Consider the following 20,379-nt stretch of genomic DNA (forward strand, 5'->3'; position numbering starts at 1 on the left):
ACATGTACTTAATGCAGCTGGTGGCCACACCAGATACTGACTGTTCCTTTTGATTTTTAGCCCCCCAACTTTGTTCAGGGACACATTATTCAATTTCTGTTAGTCTCATGTCTGTAGAACTTGTTCAGTTTATGTCTCAGTTGTTGAATCTTGTTATGTTCATAACAAATATTTACACGTTAAGTTTGCTGAAAATAAATTCTGTTGAAGGTGAGAGGACGTTTCTTTTTTTGCTGAGTTCATATGGCAGAACAATCCCAAATCATCTCTCGGCAAGTCCAGCCCACTCATTATCTCAGCCAATCATGGCTAGTGGGAGGTTTGCTGACTTTCTGCTCAACCAACTCGGCTTGTATTTTACATTTTTTATTTGTATTTACAGATTGCATACACATTTGTTATTAAGACAAATAAAAGCTCACATGTTCGAGAAGGCATTTCTGCCAAGAACGCATTTTGATAAAAATGTTTACGTTCAAATGGCTCTCCTGTGAAGTAGTGACCCGCGACATAGGCCTAGTTTCCTGAAATGAGTCACATTTTACTGTGATATGTGGCTGTCTTACCTAGCTATCTTAAGATGAATACACTAACTGTAAGTTGCTGTGGACAAGAGCAACTTGCGTTCTTGGCAGAAATGTCTTCTCGAACATGTGAGCTTTCATGTGCCTTAATAACAAACATGTATGCCATCTGTAAATACAAATAAAATTGTTAACCTCTATGAGGAATGGGCTTCTCAGGATGTTCACCACAAACACATGAAGAGGATCTATCCTTAACTTTCATTTATTATTAGGAAAGTCAGTTAAGAACTAATTTTTATTTACAATACTGCCTACCCTAGCCAAACACAGACTACACTGGACCAATTGTACACCACCCCATGGGACTCTCAATCACAGCCAGATGTGATGCAACCTGTATTTGAACCAGGGATGGCAGTTATATCTCTTGCACTGAGACAGAGTGCCTTAGACCACTGCGCCACTTGGGAGCCCATAAAGCCAAGCAACACGTGTTGGGTTAAATGCGGAAGACACATTTCAGTTAAAGGTATTCAGTTGTGCAACTGACTAGGTTGACTTTCTCCTTTACCCAGGGCTCAGTTCTCCTCCCCTGTTGTTCTCTCTGTAGACCACGACCAAGTCACAGGGCTCTGTTTTCTCTTCACAGGGCTTATCCTGCATTTGCTATGCAGAAGGCAAACAGCTCTGTCTGTCCTTCTCTCATCTGACATACAGGTTATGATATGGTACAGTATGTATCTCTTCATGGTAAACATCAACATCACAACCTCAAACCTTGACAATGAAGACCTAAACTCTCCTCTATGGACAGCTGTGTCTGCCTACAAGATGGCAAAGAACTTTGGAAGACCAGTTTTGGGGTAACTACAAAGATTAACTGCCATTTGCTTTTCTATATGTAATTCCCAGCAACAACAAAGACTGAAGAAAAGTAATGCTTCCATTACCATCCATAGTTTCAACAGAGAGCTGCAGACCCATGTTCTGCAGTGGATTCAGCACCCAGTGGTTACTGGTAGCTGTGATATCAAAGACCAGCCAACCCCCATCAGAGGCCTTGATCTTTTTGGAATCCAACAAGAACGTCTCTGCATCCCTGTTGAGGAAAAAATACATAGAAAATCAATAAAAAAATAACAGGTGAATGCATGTGATCACTTGACACGCAAAGCAATGCACATACATTATTATGTGTAATAGTTTGATTTATTGAATAAAAAAGATTTAGCACAGTGGTGATATAATTGATGGGCCTTCCTCTCCTCTTTAAGCTCTGGAACTAATCATGAAATTCCTGTCATTCCACGTTAATTTTGTTAAAACTTGCACGGGGCCACACAAAGAGAGAACATGCTTCCTCTGTGTCGTTTAGACTTGGATGCAGAAGAACAGTTAAGGAGGCCCTGACACACCATATTGGAAATTATTATAGAAACAAAGTACCATTGAATAACCCCTACTGGATGCAATTTATTCCATCTTTCTCTCTCAGATCTGAGCCAAAAACATCCTTTGACAAACATGTATCTTGCTAGTTACATTTATTGATCCCATTTGCTCTGTACTTTGAGCCCCATACTTTGAAGTAGATTCTTCTGAAATACAGGCACGCAACTTTCACTGGGGACTGGGGGTCATGTCGACCCTACATTCTGAAATTACATTTCAAACTCAAATAAAATCGAATCAATTTTATTGGTCACAATCATGTGTTTAGCAGATGTTATTGTGAGTGTAGCGAAATGCTTGTGCTTCTAGTACTGACCGTGCAGCAATAACAAGTAATATCTAACAATTCCACAAAAAATACCTAATGGAATCATTTACATTCTGAAATTACATTTCTGTCCCCCCCCCAGTTTTATCATTGCAATATGATACAAAAAAGCGGCAACGGCGTGCTTTAGGACGACGTGGACGCCTCAGAGAGATCCACTATGCTGTTTGGAGTGTTCAGCAGGCTGGATTTAGGACCATCCGGACACCTCAGAGGGGGCGGACAGGCTGTGTAAAACGCAAAGGAACTGGAAGGCTGGTTGGACCAACACCAGAGTTGAACAGATGCAGCTGCTGTCAGTGTGTCACACTTTTTTTCCAAATTGTAAAAGAAAGCAGAGCAGAAACTGGCTACTCTTTAGTTGACTGATGTAGCTGGTAAGGTAACTGCTGTTTAACTTAACAGAATAAAACAAAACTAGTGTTTATTCACAGTTCTGAGCTATTAGCTAGTGTGCCTGACATATAACATTTGCTAAAGTTTCATCCTCTCTCGACTGAGGTGAATGAATTAGCTGCACCAGCTAGTAACTACCATAGCCAGGTCAGCTCTAGCCTCTAGCTGTCTGTCAGATTGCGATATGAGGTCCCTATTATAACTATATAACAGCAGTTGCTTGTATGTACAGTATTTTTGGGCCTAACTTTAAGAGAGTGGGAAGATTTTCAGACCAAGAAATATGAGTTATCAATATTTAGGCATATTTCTAGGCAATGTAGTAAACTAATTAAGAATTATATTTTCTTGGAAAGATAACTGCCCAGTGCTTCTCTGCCCATCCATAGGCTATAGCCTACTCTATTTAATTGAGACCACAAGCGCACCTGATGTCGCAAGCTACTGAACTTGAAGCAGCAAGAATGATGACAGCGACACTTGCTATTTTTTGCAGAGTCCTATAGGATATAGCCTACCTTTTAGAAGGACGATTTGCAGGCATTGACAAATAAATGGGTAATCAATGCTTATTGAAAATGAAAAGGCGCAGCCCTCGCTCACCATAGTAGCCTAACCTATGTGCGTATTGTGCCTTTTTCTTTTCAGTGATGATTATATTTTTGGATTGCACTTCAACTCAGGTTGGTTGAGCACCCTTCACGTCGTTCCATTACCAATATTTATTTACAGACACTGTGGTAAACTACAGTCTAATCATATTTAAGTTTAACAGCCACGTCATTCTCTGCCCATGGATGTAGCTTAGTCTATTTCAATGAGACCACACATTCTAGATGCACTTAAACTCTCACGCCCAACTAGGAAAGGTAGGCTACTAAAGTTGAAGCACCATATTCTGAGTGTGTGAGTAATGCAGAAAAATATGTGCTTTTAAACCTCTCTTGGGTATGGGGCAGTATTTTGACATCCGGATGAAAAGCATGCTTGTTACTCTGCCCCAGAAGCTAGGATATGCATATAATTGGTAGATTTTGATAGAAAACACTCTAAAGTTTCTGATACTGTTACAATAATGTCTGTGAGTATAACATAACTAATTTGGCAGGCGAAACCCAGAGAACAAACCATCCAGGGGAAAATCAATTGAGGTCATAGGATTTTCCAATGGATTTCTATGGGATACACTTATTATTAGGAACCTGGTTGCAGTTCCTATGGCTTCCACTAGATGTCAACAGTCTTTAGAAATTGTTCAATGTTTTTCTTTTGAGAAATGAAGAAGTAGTTCTATTCATTGTATGTGTCACTCCAGGTGGACTCAAAAATCAAATCAAATCAAATCAAATTTGTCACATACACATGGTTAGCAGATGTTAATGCGAGTGTAGCGAAATGCTTGTGCTTCTAGTTCCGACAATGCAGTAATAACCAACAAGTAATCTAACTAACAATTCCTAAACTACTGTCTTATACACAGTGTAAGGGGATAAAGAATATGTACATAAGGATATATGAATGAGTGATGGTACAGAGCAGCATAGGCAAGATACAGTAGATGGTATCGAGTACAGTATATACATATGAGATGAGTATGTAAACAAAGTGGCATAGTTAAAGTGGCTAGTGATACATGTACATTTACATTTACATTTAAGTCATTTAGCAGACGCTCTTATCCAGAGCGACTTACAAATTGCGACTTACAAATGACTTACAAACTTACAAATGTACTACATAAGGATGCAGTCGATGATATAGAGTACAGTATATACGTATGCATATGAGATGAATAATGTAGGGTAAGTAACATTATATAAGGTAGCATTGTTTAAAGTGGCTAGTGATATATTTACATCATTTCCCATCAATTCCCATTATTAAAGTGGCTGGAGTTGAGTCAGTGTCAGTGTGTTGGCAGCAGCCACTCAATGTTAGTGGTGGCTGTTTAACAGTCTGATGGCCTTGAGATAGAAGCTGTTTTTCAGTCTCTCGGTCCCAGCTTTGATGCACCTGTACTGACCTCGCCTTCTGGATGATAGCGGGGTGAACAGGCAGTGGCTCGGGTGGTTGATGTCCTTGATGATCTTTATGGCCTTCCTGTAACATCGGATGGTGTAGGTGTCCTGGAGGGCAGGTAGTTTGTCCCCGGTGATGCGTTGTGCAGACCTCACTACCCTCTGGAGAGCCTTACGGTTGAGGGCGGAGCAGTTGCCGTACCAGGCGGTGATACAGCCCGCCAGGATGCTCTCGATTGTGCATCTGTAGAAGTTTGTGAGTGCTTTTGGTGACAAGCCAAATTTTTTCAGCCTCCTGAGGTTGAATAGGCGCTGCTGCGCCTTCTTCATGATGCTGTCTGTGTGAGTGGACCAATTCAGTTTGTCTGTGATGTGTATGACGAGGAACTTAAAACTTGCTACTCTCTCCACTACTGTTCCATCGATGTGGATAGGGGGGTGTTCCCTCTGCTGTTTCCTGAAGTCCACAATCATCTCCTTAGTTTTGTTGACGTTGAGTGTGAGGTTATTTTCCCGACACCACACTCCGAGGGCCCTCACCTCCTCCCTGTAGGCCGTGTCGTCGTTGTTGGTAATCAAGCCTACCACTGTTGTGTCGTCCGCAAACTTGATGATTGAGTTGGAGGCGTGCGTGGCCACGCAGTCGTGGGTGAACAGGAAGTACAGGAGAGGGCTCAGAACGAACCCTTGTGGGGCCCCAGTGTTGAGGATCAGCGGGGAGGAGATGTTGTTACCTACCCTCACCACCTGGGGGCGTCCCGTCAGGAAGTCCAGTACCCAGTTGCACAGGGCGGGGTCGAGACCCAGGGCCTCGAGCTTGATGACGAGCTTGGAGGGTACTATGGTGTTGAATGCTGAGCTGTAGTCGATGAACAACATTCTCACATAGGTATTCCTCTTGTCCAGATGGGTTAGGGCAGTGTGCAGTGTGGTTGAGATTGCATCGTCTGTGGACCTATTTGAGCGGTAAGAAAATTGGAGTGGGTCTAGGGTGTCAGGTAGGGTGGAGGTGATATGGTCCTTAACTAGTCTCTCAAAGCACTTCATGATGACGGAAGTGAGTGCTACGGGGCGGTAGTCGTTTAGCTCAGTTACCTTAGCTTTCTTGGGAACAGGAACAATGGTGGCCCTCTTGAAGCATGTGGGAACAGCAGACTGGTATAGGGATTGATTGAATATGTCCGTAAACACATTTACATTACATTTACATTTAAGTCATTTAGCAGACGCTCTTATCCAGAGCGACTTACAAATTGGGTCTGCGCATGCTCTGAGGGAGCGGCTGGGGATGCCGTCTGGGCCTACAGTCTTGCGAGGGTTAACACGTTTAAATGTTTTACTCACCTCGGCTGCAGTGAAGGAGAGACCGCATTTTTCCGTTGCAGGCAATGTCAGTGGCACTGTATTGTCCTCAAAGCGGGCAAAAAAGTTATTTAGACTGCCTGGGAGCAAGACATCCTGGTCCGTGACTGGGCTGGATTTCTTCCTGTAGTCCGTGATTGACTGTAGACCCTGCCACATGCCTCTTGTGTCTGAGCCGTTGAATTGGGATTCTACTTTGTCTCTGTACTGACGCTTAGCTTGTTTGATAGCCTTACGGAGGGAATAGCTGCATTGTTTGTATTCAGTCATGTTACCAGACACCTTGCCCTGATTGAAAGCAGTGGTTCGCGCTTTCAGTTTCACGCGAATGCTGCCATCAATCCAAGGTTTCTGGTTAGGGAATGTTTTAATCGTTGCTATGGGAACGACATCTTCAATGCACGTTCTAATGAACTCGCACACCGAATCAGCGTATTCGTCAATGATGTTATCTGACGCAATACGAAACATGTCCCAGTCCACGTGATGGAAGCAGTCTTGGAGTGTGGAGTCAGCTACTCTACTGTTTTGGTGCGCGTGAACTGGAGCGCGCTTCACATTGTATTTATCCGATATTAGAAACCGTTTATTCTGTCTTAAATTTGATTGATTATTTACGTTTTAGGCTACCTGAGGTTGGTTAGGAACGTTGTTTGAAATGTTTGGACCAAGTTTACAGGTAACTTATTAGATACTGCGTAGGAATGTCAGGCGAGTTGAAACCGATGTATTTCTGAATCAAGCGCCCCACATAAATTGACATTTTTGGGACATAAAGAAGGACATTATCGAACAAAAGGACAATTTGTGATGTTTCTGGGACATGATGTTTCTCGGAGTGCCAACAGAAGAAGTTCTTCAAGGGTAAGGCATTAATTATATCGCTATTACTGACTTATGTGTCGCACATTCCTGGTTGAAAAATGATTTTCATGTGTTTCTATTCGGGGCGCTGTCCTCAGATAATCGCATGGTGTGCTTTTGCCATAAAGCCTTTTTGAAATCTGACACAGAGGCTGGATTAACAGGAATTTAAGCTTTTTTTGATGTGTAACACATATATTTTCAAGAATGTTAAATATTTGAATTTAGTATTTTTGTATTTCGCGCTCTGCAATTTCACCAGATGTTGGCCAGGTGGGACGGTAGCGTCCCACCTGGCCAACAAGAAGTTAATACAATACAATACCATAGGCTAACGCATACAAAGCAGAAAGAGGACCGTTTCCAAATAATCTGTTGGACAAGAAAAATATTTTCATCCCAAAGTCATTTGTCTGACCGCCTACAGCATAAAAAATACAGACCGCACCGCAATGATCTCTGTCAGGTCCTGTAGGCATCCCCCGGGAATGCAGCCCTCTAGTGCACAGACAGTACACAATACTGCTCATCATGTCTTAGCAGGATCAGATGGTCACATGGGTCAGGGAAGACTAATCTACAGAGCTCAGGTGAATTTTGCAGTATATTAACAATATCAGTGAATGATACAACGTTCCATCTTGAATTGATGGGTAGACCTACAGTAGCCACAGGTCATTTCAATTATTGAACCATTGATTATATTCTTGGATAACATCATGTATAAATATACACCAAGGTAATTTGTTGTCATGCCTCATCTTAGGAGGATCAGATGGTGACAGGGGTCTCAGCAGAGTCAGGCAGCCTGGGAAAACCAGTCTGTGACGGAGCTGACGTAAAGGTTTGCAGATACAACACGTTATTCTCTCTGTGCAGCAAACACTGGACAAGCCACATACGGCTTCCAAACTGTATAAAGGGTTGAAAGAGGCTTTGTCTGATGGCACAAAACATTCTGAAACAAAAATGTGAAGAAGACCCATGGGCAGGATTCACAAAACCTTCTTAAGAAGAAATTTCTTCTTAACAGACATTTTTTCCCCTTAACTATAGACTCAAGTTAAGAAAAATTGCTATTCCTCAATAAAGTTATTGGAAATGTTCTTAAGGTTTTTCCTAAATGTCTTCCTAAGAAAAAAAGTTGAAAAGAAATGGGATTCTTGAAAATAATGCTTTAGAATTTCTTCTTGGAAATGTACTTAACTTTAGAACAGCTTAAACCCTTGTCTTGAGACGAATGGATACTTTTTTACCCATGAACATTTTCTGACACAGTTGGCTAACGGATATTTAAATACAGCAAGAATACAAATTAAACATGCATTATCTAGCTAGCTAGTAATTAACAACATATTACAATATTCTAGAAGTGTTAAATAGCTAGTGCTATCTCATCAATTTGCAAAGAAGAACACGGCTAATTTAGCTAACGTTAACATTGTTAGCTATGTTGGCTATAATGTCTTTACACGTCAGCTAGCTCACGTATCTAACTAATTTACTGGTTGCGCAGTCCGTCTACCACCATCTCTATGATGGACGACACCTTCTCCTCCAGCTGGTCCACATGAATGGTCTCTCAGCTCCCTTCTTCTTAGCAGCCGAATTGATGTCGGACCACTTCTTCTTTACGGCGTCACTGTCCCTTGCCATACCCCCGACGGCAGAGACAGATTCGGCCATCCTTTCTTTTTGGTCTCTGCAGTGACCACACAGTTATCAAGTCTCACCAATAGCAACCTTTTCCTGGCTGCTATTTCCTCCACCATCACTTCAATCTCTTTTTTTTGGTTATCAATTTTTGATTTTGATTTAGTTAGTCTGCTTGGCTGTAATGTGTGAAAAATAACAAAATAACCAAATCTGATCATCCCTGTCACATAGGCTTATTGACTGGTTTCAAGCACGTCACTAATGTCAATGCACATAAGGAAGATATTTACGAAGTTCTTAAGAAAGATATTTACGAAAGAAAACTCAGAATTCCTAAGAACATTTTGAGGAATTGCATATAAGAACTATCTTATGAACTTCCTTACTTTTTCTTTAAGAAACTTCTTACGTTTTTTATAAGTAATGTTTTGTGAATCTGGCTCCTGTTAGAAGCTATTGATGATGATGAATGGATACAGACATGTTGGAATGCCCAGTCATGTTCATATCATCTCAGGCAGTTTAAGACCATCCATAGAATGTACTATATGCCAGTGAAACTGAATGTATCACCAGAATTGATTTATTACCAGATTAAGGGTATACTGGGCAACTTTCATAAGGGCTTGGTGCCTTATATGGAATACAGTACGACTAAAGGAGTCTGTTTTGAAAACATGCCCACGTCAGAGGAGATAACTATTTAGGCAACCCCTAGCTGCTGGGCTGCTCAGTCCTGGCCCTGGGGGTCTGCCATCTTGTGGGTTGTCACTCTGGTCTTGGCCTAACACATCCAAAACCAATAAATGAATGTTTCACAAAGATCCTAAAGCTGGGTTGGGGCGCTGCAGGGTGGTGGACCCCTAGGGACAGGAAGGGGTGACCCAGCTATATTGTGTGCAAGTAAAAAGAGCTCTACAGTACTATCAGGCCTATGAGACTAATTATATGGAGGATTTGCTGTTTCTTTGTTGTTTCCAAACCTTTTCCTTGAGAATTAAAACAATTCAAGGTGGGAACTGGGAGGGAAATTGTGTTGGGAGTGAGTTGAGTTATTGACCAGACTGGTGGGGGTCGGGCGTGCAGAAGGATCAGGCTGGCTGGTCGGTCTGGCTTAAAATCGATAGAGAGGAAGTCTTAATAAAGACAATGAAAAGTCTATCTTTTTTAAGGAGTTTGTTCATTTGTTAAGCTATTGGTTAAACACATTTAAATAATGATCTCTTACCTAGCTTGGTAACTGTGGGAATTTTTACCTACTTTTTTGTTTTAAATAGAGACGGCATATTGGATTGTGTAAAAATGCAGGAAATTAGCTTTAGATGCCCTAAAATAATCTGGGGAAGGATCCCCAGATCCCCCGCCAGGTTGTCCCTCTCACTTCTAAAACCAAAGTGGCGCCCAGGGTTGAAGTAATTGGATTACATGTAAGGGATTATAAAAAAACAGTAACTATAATCCGTTACGTTACAAACTAAAATATTGCAATCAGATTACAGATACTTTTGAAAAAGTAGATGATTACAACGAGAATTACTTTTAAATTCAGAAAGGATGTTTGCGGAAAAAATCTTTGACACTTCACTGTTTTCTCAATGACATTCAAACTGTTGAAGTGTAATGTCAATGCATCAATGCGCAGAAACCGCATTGGCCCAGCTCTCTATATAAATTACTCTATAGGGAGAACCATGTAGAACGATGAATAAAGTATTCTTGCTGTATTTAAATATCCGTTAGCCAACTGTGTCAGAAAACGTTCATGGTTAAAAAAGTATCCATTCGTCTCAAGACAAGGGTTTAAGCTGTTCTAAAGTTAAGTACATTTCCAAGAAGAAATTCTAAAGCATTATTTTCAAGAATCCCATTTCTTTTAAACTTTTTTTCTTAGGACGACATTTAGGAAAAACCTTAAGAACATTTCCAATAACTTTCTTGAGGAATAGCAATTTTTCTTAACATTAGTCTATAGTTAAGGGGAAAAAATGGCTGTTAAGAAGAAATTTCTTCTTAAGAAGGTTTTGTGAATCCTACCCATGGGTCTTCTTCACATTTTTGTTTCAGAATGTTTTGTGTCATCAGACAAAGCCTCTTTCAACCCTTTATACAGTTTGGAAACAGTATGTGGCTTACGATACAATATTTTTTTATGGTGGTTTTGGACCAGTGGGTTCTTCCTTGCTGTCAGGTTATGTCAGGTTATGTCGATATAGGTCTCGTTTTACTGTGGATATAGATACTTTTGAATCTGTTTCCTCCAGCATCTTCACAAGGTCCTTTGCTGTTGTTCTGGGATTGATTTGCACTTTCCGCACCAAAGTATGTTCATCTCTAGTAGACAGAACGCGTCTCCTTCCTGAGTGGTATAACGGCTGTGTGGCCCCATGGTGTTTATACTTGCGTACTATTGTTTGTACAGATGAGCGTGGCACCTTCAGGCATTTGGAAATTGCTCCCAAGGATGAACCAGACTTGTGAAGGTCTACAGTTTTTTCTGAGATCTTGGCAGATTTCTTTTGATTTTCCAATGATGTCAAGCAAAGATGCACTGAGTTTTAAGGTAGGCCTTGAAATACATCCACAGGTACACCTCCAATTGACTCAAATTATGTCAATTAGCCTATCAGAAGCTTCTAAAGCCATGACATAATTTTCTGGAATTTTCCAAGCTGTTTAAAGGTAGAGTCAACTTAGTGTATGTAAACGTCTGACCCACTGGAATTGTGATACAGTGAAATAATCTGTCTGTAAACAATTGTTGGGAAAATTACTTCTGTCATGCACATAGTAGATGTACTATCCGACATGCCAAAACTATAGTTTGTTAGCAATACATTTGTGGAGTGGTTGAAAAACAAGTTTTAATGACTCCAACCTAAGTGTATGTGAACCTCCGACTTCAACTTCAACTATATATATTTTTCAAGACTAATGATGAGTGACAAAGTTACAAATGCACAAATATCCTAATCCTAAAACATGCCAACCTCTCACCATTACAACAACAAGGGAGGTTCGCATATTTTGGGGGATATGATATTTGTGCGTCTGTAACTTTCTTCCCCATCATTATTCACGGTTCATTCAGGGTTACCTGTAACCATGGTAGCATCCACATTAATGTAGAAGTGTTTAGAAACATATTATATTCTTATTTACAATGAAAGTTACTCTGAAGTTCCACAATACATTATTTACCATTAACCTCTATTGGGCACAAAATAATCTGAAACACAACCAAAACAACCAGCAAATGCATCCAATAAGTTTTTGTCACAAGCTTGGAATTTGGGACCAAAACATACAAAAAGTGCTCTAAATTATAAATTCAGCCAATATGGATGAAAATACCCTCAAATTATAAAAGTCTACACTTTAATCTCATAGCCATTGTATCATTTCAAATCCAAAGTGCCGGAGTACAGAGCTAATACAACAAAAGATGTGTCACTGTCCCAATACTTTTGGCGCTCACTGAGTGTACAAAACAATTAAGAACACCTTCCTAATATTGAGTTGCACTGATTGAAGTGGATTTAACAAGTGACGTCAATAAGGGATCATAGCTTTCACCTGGATTCACCTGGTCACCTATGTCACAGAAAGAGCAGGTGATCTTAATGTTTTGTACACTCAGTGTGTGTGTGTGCGTGTGTGTGTATATATATATACAGTGGGAGAACAAGTATTTGATACGCTGCCGATTTTGCAGGTTTTCCTATTTACAAAGCATGAAGAGGTCTGTAATTTTTATCATAGGTAAACTTCAACTGTGAGAGACGGAATCTAAAACAAAAATCCAGAAAATCACATTGTATGATTTTTAAGTAATTCATTTGCATTTTATTGCATGACATAAGTATTTGATCACCTACCAACCAGTAAGAATTCCAGCTCTCACATACCTGTTAGTTTTTCTTCAAGAAGACCTCCTGTTCTCCACACATTACCTGTATTAACTGCACCTGTTTGAACTTGTTACCTGTATAAAAAACATCTGTCCACACACTCAATCAAACAGACTCCAACCTCTCCACAATGGCCAAGACCAGAGAGCTGTGTAAGGACATCAGAGATAAAATTGTAGACCTGCACAAGGCTGGGATGGGCTACAGGACAATAGGCAAGCAGCTTGGTGAGAAGGCAACAACTGTTGGAGCAATTATTAGAAAATGGAAGAAGTTCAAGATGATGGTCAATCACCCTCGGTCTGGGGCCCCATGCGAGATCTCACCTCGTGGGGCATCAATGATCATGAGGAAGGTGAGGAATCAGCCCAGAACTACACGGCAGGACCTGGTCAATGACCTGAAGAGAGCTGAGACCACAGTTTCAAAGAAAACCATTAGTAACACACTACGCCGTCATGGATTAAAATCCTGCAGACCACGCAAGGTCCCCCTGCACAAGCCAACGCATGTCGAGACCCATCTGAAGTTTACCAATGCCATCTGGATGATCCAGAGGGGGAATGGGAGAAGGTCGTGTGGTCTGATGAGACAAAAATAGAGCTTTTTGGTCTAAACTCCACTCGCCATGTTTGGAGGAAGAAGAAGGATGAGTACAACCCCAAGAACACCATCCCAACCATGAAGCATGGAGGTGGAAACATCATTATTTGGGGATGCTTTTCTGCAAAGGGGACAGGACAACTGCACCATATTTAGGGGAGGATGGATGGGGCCATGTATCACGAGATCTTGGCCAACAACCTCTTTCCCTCAGTAAGAGCATTGAAGATGGGTTGTGGCTGGGTCTTCCTGCATGACAACGGCCCGAAACACATAGCCAGGGCAACTAAGGAGTGTCTCCGTAAGAAGCATCTCAAGGTCCTGGAGTGGCCTAGCCAGTCTCCAGACCTGAACCCAATAGAAAATCTTTGGAGGGAGCTGAAAGTCCGTATTGCCCAGCGACAGCCCAGAAACCTGAAGGATCTGGAGAAGGTCTGTATGGAGGAGTGTGCCAAAATCCCTGCTGCAGTGTGTGCAAACCTGGTCAAGAACTACAGGAAACGTATGATCTCTGTAATTGCAAACAAAGGTTTCTGTACCAAATATTAAGTTCTGCTTTTCTGATGTATCAAATACTTACGTAAAAAAACTAATGCAAAAAATGCTTTGTAAGTAGGAAAACCTGCAAAATCATCAGTGAATCAAATACTTGTTCTCCCCACTGTATATACAAAACATTAAGATCACTTGCTCTTTCTGTGACATAGGTGAACAGGTGAATCCAGGTGAAAGCTATGATCCCTTATTGACGTCACTTGTCAAATCCACTTCAATCAGTGCAACTGGCCTGCACAGAGCACTTACCTCAACCCCATCGAACACCTGGATGAATTGGAACACGGACTGCGAGCCAGGCCTAATCACCCAACATCAGTTCCCAACCTCACTAATGCTATTGTGGCGGATTGGAAGCAAATTCCTGCAGCAATGTTCCAACATCTAGTGAAAAGCCTTCCCAGAAGAGTGGAGGCTGTTATAGCTGCAAAGGGGGATCCAAACCTATATTAGATGCCAGACGAGCAGGTGTCCACATGCTTTTATATATATCACCTATGTCACAGAAAGAGCAGGTGATCTTAATGTTTTGTTCACTCAGTATGTGTTCACTCAGTGTGAGTGTGTATATATATATATATTTAACATTTAATAGCAACGGACATATATATATATATATATATATATATATATATATATATATATATATATATATATATATATATATATATATATGTCCGTTGCTATTAAATGTTCACTCCCTGTACCTGCTTCTCGGCTCTACCAGCGTCAACCCTTACAGAATGCTGACACCACTAAAAGAAGCATCAGGGAGTTTTGTTTTTTGTTTTGGTTGGCGTCGCCGAGGGAACCGAGTGTGCCTCAGCTAGCTCGTCGGGCTTCCATGCCTTAACTGGCTTGAGAGGTCTGCTTGCCCTCGGTGGCCTCGGCAGGCACCCACCCCATGTCATGCTTCAGCCGGCCCATCAGGCTCCCACGCCTCAGCCAGCTAGCTGGCTCCCATGCCTCTGCCGGTTTGTCGGGCTTCTCCGCCCCAGCCGGCTTGTCCAGCGTCCATGCCTCGGCACTCCCTCTACCTGCTTCTTGTCTCTACCAGCATCGACCCTTACACACTTGACATTGTGCATGGGTGTGCACTGAAAGCCAATTCATGAAGCTCCGATGAACAGTTCTTGTGCTGACTTTGGTTCCAAAGGCAGTTTGGAACTTGGTAGTGACTGTTGCAACTGAGGACAGATGATTTTTACGAGTTACACGCTTCAGCATTCGGGGGCCCCATTCTGTGAGCTTGTGTGGCCTACCACTTTGCGGCTGAGCCCTTGTTGCTCCTAGACGTTTCCACTTCACAATAACAGCACTTACGGTTGACTGGGGCAGCTCTAGCAGGGCAGAAATTTGACAAACTGACTTGTTGGAAAGGTGGCATCTGACGGCGGTGCCACGTTGAAAGTTACTGAGCTCTTCAGTAAGACCATTCTACTGCCAATGTTTGTCTATGGAGATTGCATGATTGTGTGCTCGAATTTATACACCTGTCAGCAACGGGTGTGGCTGAAATAGCCAAATCCATTCATTTGAAGAGGCTTCGATATGCTTTTGACAGAATTAGATTACTTCCCAAAAAATGCAGGTTTTTGTCTTTGGCAATAGCAGGTTGTAACTCAGCCTCTGAATATCAAAGAAACAAAAAATGATATCAATATGCATCTGAGTAACGTCTTTCCCAGGTATTTTACATCTTGTTTCTAGCATAAAGCATTGCAGACCAAAGCGCTTTTATAGATCACTTTATATAATCGGATCAGTTTTATTTGAATCAAAATCTTAAGCTAACAAGGGGTAGGCTTTTAGACATTTTCTTTAATAAAAGGTCAATCTATGGGATACCCTCTCATACCCCCTCAATTCGAGTCTTGGTTTAAACATAACAGCCCTTCACTGGCACGGAGGTAGGCTTTTTAAAGAGTACAATATGGGTGGAGGAATTGACCAACAAATCTATGGATGTAGCAGCATATAGCCTAATTTTGTTTGTCAAACAGGTAGGCCTACTTTTTATTTCTTAAATAGGAAGAAATAGGTTCAACACAAAGCCCTCTTGTTGTTAGTAAAGTCTAATTTAAATGAAGACTGTTGAAATGAATTATGCTTACTTGAATTTGCCTACTTTCAGCACCCTGAGCTGTCTATTTCTGATTGATTGTGGCGCGGCTGCTAATTCGAAGTTTAAGCACCACAATGTAAATTACTCCAATCTGGCTTATTGTCAATAACTCTGATAAATACACTACTGTTCATAGTGATAACACCTCTACTACTGTTCATAGTGATAACACCTCCACTACTGTTCATAGTGATAACACCTCCACTACTGTTCATAGTGATAACACCTCTACTAGTGTTTATAGTGATAACACCTCCACTACTGTTCATAGTGATAACACCTCCACTACTGTTCATAGTGATAACACCTCCACTACTGTTCATAGTGATAAGACCTCCAGTACTGTTCATAGTGATAACACCTCTACTACTGTTCATAGTGATAAGACCTCCAGTACTGTTCATAGTGATAACACCTCTACTACTGTTCATAGTGATAACACCTCCACTACTGTTCATAGTGATAACACCTCCACTACTGTTCATAGTGATAACACCTCCACTACTGTTCATAGTGATAACACCTCCACTACTGTTCATAGTGATAACACCTCTACTACTGTTCATAGTGATAACACCTCCACTACTGTTCATAGTGATAACACCTCCACTACTGTTCATAGTGATAACACCTCCACTACTGTTCATAGTGATAACACCTCCACTACAGTTCATAGTGATAACACCTCCACTACTGTTCATAGTGATAACACCTCCACTACTTTTCATAGTGATAACACCTCCACTACTGTTCATAGTGATAACACCTCCACTACTGTTCATAGTGATAACACCTCCACTACTGTTCATAGTGATAACACCTCCACTACTGTTCATAGTGATAACACCTCCACTACTGTTCATAGTGATAACACATCCACTACTGTTCATAGTGATAACACCTCCACTACTGTTCATAGTGATAACACCTCCACTACTGTCCATAGTCATAACACATCCACTACTGTTCATAGTCATAACACCTCTACTACTGTTCATAGTGATAACACCTCCACTACTGTTCATAGTGATAACACCTCCACTACTGTTCATAGTGATAACACCTCCACTACTGTTCATAGTGATAACACCTCCACTACTGTTCAAAAGTTTGGGGTCACTTAGAAATGTTTTTGAAAGAAACGCACATTTCTTGTCCATTAAAATAACATTAAATTGATAAGAAATACAGAGTAGACATTGTTATTGTTGTAGATGACTATTGTAGCTGGAAACGGCAGATTGTTTATGGAATATCTACGTAGGCGTATAGAGGCCCATTATTAGCAACCATCACTCCTGTGTTCCAATGACACGTTGTGTTAGCTAATCCAAGTTTATCATTTTAAAAGACTAATTTATCATTAGAAAACCCTTTTGCAATTATGTTAGCACAGCTGAAAACTGTTGTGCTTATTAAAGAAGCAATGAAACTGGCCTCCTTTAGACTAGTTGAGTATCTGGAGCATCAGGATTTTTGGGTTCGATTACAGGCAAATGGCCAGAAACAAAGCACTTTCTTCTGAAACTCAGTCTATTATTGTTCTGAGAAATGAAGGCGAATCCATGTGAGAAATTTCCAAGAAACTGATGATGTCGTACAACGCTGTGTACTACTCCCTTCCCAGAACAGTGCAAACTAGCTCTAACCAGAATAGAAAGAGGAGTGGGAGGCTCTGAGCAAAATGACAAGTACATTAGAGTGTCTAGCTGAGAATCAGATGCCTCACAAGTCCTCAACTGGCAGCTTCATTAAATAGTACCCACAAAACATCAGTCTCAACATCAACAGTGAAGAGACGACTCCGGGATGCTGACCTAGGCAGAGGTGCAAAGAAAAAGCCATATCTCAGACTGGCCAATAAAAAAGATTAAGATGGGCAAAAGAACACAGCATCCCGGAGTTGCCTCTTCACTGTTGATGGTGAGACTGGTGTATTGCGGGTGCTATTTAATGAAGCTGCCAGTTGAGGACTTGTGAGGTATCTTCTTCTCAAACTAGACACTCTAATGTACTTGTCCTCTTGCTCAGTTGTGCACCCGGGCCTCCCACTCCCTTTTTCTATTCTGGTTAGAGCCAGTTTGCTCTGTTCTGTGAAGGGAGTAGGACACAGCTTAAGTTAGTCATTTACAACATTAACAATGTCTACACTGTATTTCTGTTCAATATGATGTTATTTTAATGGATAAGAAATGTGATTTTCTTTCAAAAATAAGGACATTTCTAATTGACCCCAAACTTCTGAACAGTAGTGTACATCATGGGCAGGAAACATACTGTTTTTTATAAAATCTACTATATTAGTAGCAAGCTATCAAAGTTGATCTCCTATCATTCCTCCTAATCTTCACACTCTCCTTAAACTGATGAGAACATAGGCTATAGGCTAGTCCATGCGCAATAAATGCGTTTTTTGGACTAGGCCTAATCTTTTCCCAAAAATCGGAAGAAGCCTTTGACTCCTCTTCTGAACTGCAACCTGCACAGCACAGCCACTGGCCAGGCAGCACATAGACACGTTTTTGATCAGCAAGAGCAGAGCAGGCAGGGGCTCAGGGTTGGAATATCCATTGCGGTGTGTAATGCAGCCTAGTTTAATTACACCGTCACAGCAGCTATTTTCGAAATGTAACTTTACTCTGTGATTCTCCGAGCGTGCACTTCATAGACTACAGCCTATATGGAAAATCTGATTGAGACCACAGTAAATAGCCTATAGGCGCAATTGATATTGCACGCCCAGCTGAGAATCATAGATGAGGGGCAGCATCGATATATAACCTAATAAGCAACTAATTGTACAAATATGTTTTTTAACCAATTACAAATTACTCTGACTAGATTTAAAAAAGACTAAACCTTCTCATGTCTAGACTTAAAAAAGACTAAACCCTCCTCTGACTATATTTAAAAAAGACTAAACCCCCCCCTTGACTGAAATTGAAAAAGTATGGTCCATTTTCCTCCAGGTAACCATTCTGTAACTTTCGATTCATGCCTAATGACTGTTTGGCCACAATCTGTTTTCACAACCGCACAATGTATGGACAGGCAGGATATTAATCAACCAGTCACATACTCAAAGCCATAATTTCCAAGTAGTGAAAAAACGTTAAAGTTACAAATGTGTCTTTGTTCTACCACACATTTAAAGTCCTATGTGTCTGAGCTGTTGAGCAGTTTAGAGCCATCTTTATGAGAGCTTCGTGGGGGAGGAGCAGAGAAAGGAGGTGCTGAACTGTGAAACTCTGAATAAGTTTTATCCAGCAGAAAAATAACAGTTAGGACCTAAGAAGCTAAATGTGTGGTGTGTGATGGCTCCAGACCTGGGTGAGCTATAAAGGTGACCGTGATGACTGGGGCCCAGGGCTTCAGATGGGAGAGTTTATTGACTAGGACCTCCAGAAAAGCCCAAGAGGGCCATATCTCCCCTTCAATCACCCGCACACATATTTGGCCAGTGAATGTGGGCCCTGCTTTAAGTAGACCCCTGTGTGTTCAGCTATGTCACTGCTTCCCACTTCCAGAACAGCTTTTAAGAGAAGCAGGTAGGCATAAGGGTTACCATGGGAACCCCCTAGGCAGCTCCTATTGGGCCAATATGGCTTCAACTGAAAGGGAATGCAACAAGTCGCCTAATAGTTAACACATAGAGCAGGAGGACTGATAACTAATGGATTTCTGAGGCTTCACAAGTGGTGAACTTGCTAATGGAAAAGCTTTATCCAAGAACTATATTTGTGAGCCCCTGGTGTGGTGAGAATGAGACAGAACAGGGTTTGAGATACAATGATGAGGTTCACAAACTGTATCTAGTCAGTCAACTGAAAGGAGAGCAATGCAGAACACTTTTAGACCAGGCAGAGATCAACTGTAGAATTCATACATAACATTGACATATTTACTTAACATGCAAATGTATGTTTGTTCTAAAGTTTCAATAACTTATTAAAACCTATTTTTCATGTCCAAATACACATAAAGTCAAAATGTATGTTTGGTCTTAATTAATTAAAATAAAAACCTGATTGGGCCAGAATGTTTGCGTAACCATGTCCATTAAGCTGTGTTTACACAAGCAGTCTAATCAGATCTTTTGCCAATATTTGGTCATTTGAACAATCAGATCTTTAGCCCATATTTGGTAATTTTAACAATCAGATCTTTAGCCCATATTTGGTAATTTTAACAATCAGATATTTTGCCAATAATTGGTAATTTTAACAATCAGATATTTTGCCCATATTTGGTAATTTTAACAATCAGATATTTTGCCCATAATTGGGTAAAAGATCAGAATTGGGCTGCCTGTGTCAACCCAGCCTTATTGCCTCCTTTGTTGTTTGCTTCATCTTCATTGGATTGTTTCATGACTCACCACACTGTGTAGGCTACCGATTGCATTTACCACAGCTAAAACTCTCTTTCCATGGAAGACGTATAATATAAGTACCACAATGGATGTTTCTAGTCAATAAAATAAAATAACCTTAATCTAGATCCTCCATTTGGAATCAAAGTTAAGATAAAACAAAAGTATAGTCAAGCTCCTAACGATAATATATTTGACAAGCTTCATTTCGTG

General features: G+C 40.9%; 1 protein-coding gene across 1 annotated transcript in view; it reads right to left on the bottom strand.

Annotated features, from left to right (window-relative positions):
- Window positions 1–20,379, bottom strand: part of bmp5 (bone morphogenetic protein 5) — a 46,318-nt gene that overhangs the window by 12,731 nt on the left and 13,208 nt on the right. The window contains exon 3 of the mRNA XM_064950158.1: window positions 1,478–1,626. Coding sequence (XP_064806230.1) covers window positions 1,478–1,626 — 149 coding nt within the window. The remainder of the gene's footprint in view (window positions 1–1,477; window positions 1,627–20,379) is intronic.

Source organism: Oncorhynchus masou, chromosome 31 (assembly GCF_036934945.1).
Source record: "Oncorhynchus masou masou isolate Uvic2021 chromosome 31, UVic_Omas_1.1, whole genome shotgun sequence".
NCBI lineage: Eukaryota > Metazoa > Chordata > Actinopteri > Salmoniformes > Salmonidae > Oncorhynchus > Oncorhynchus masou.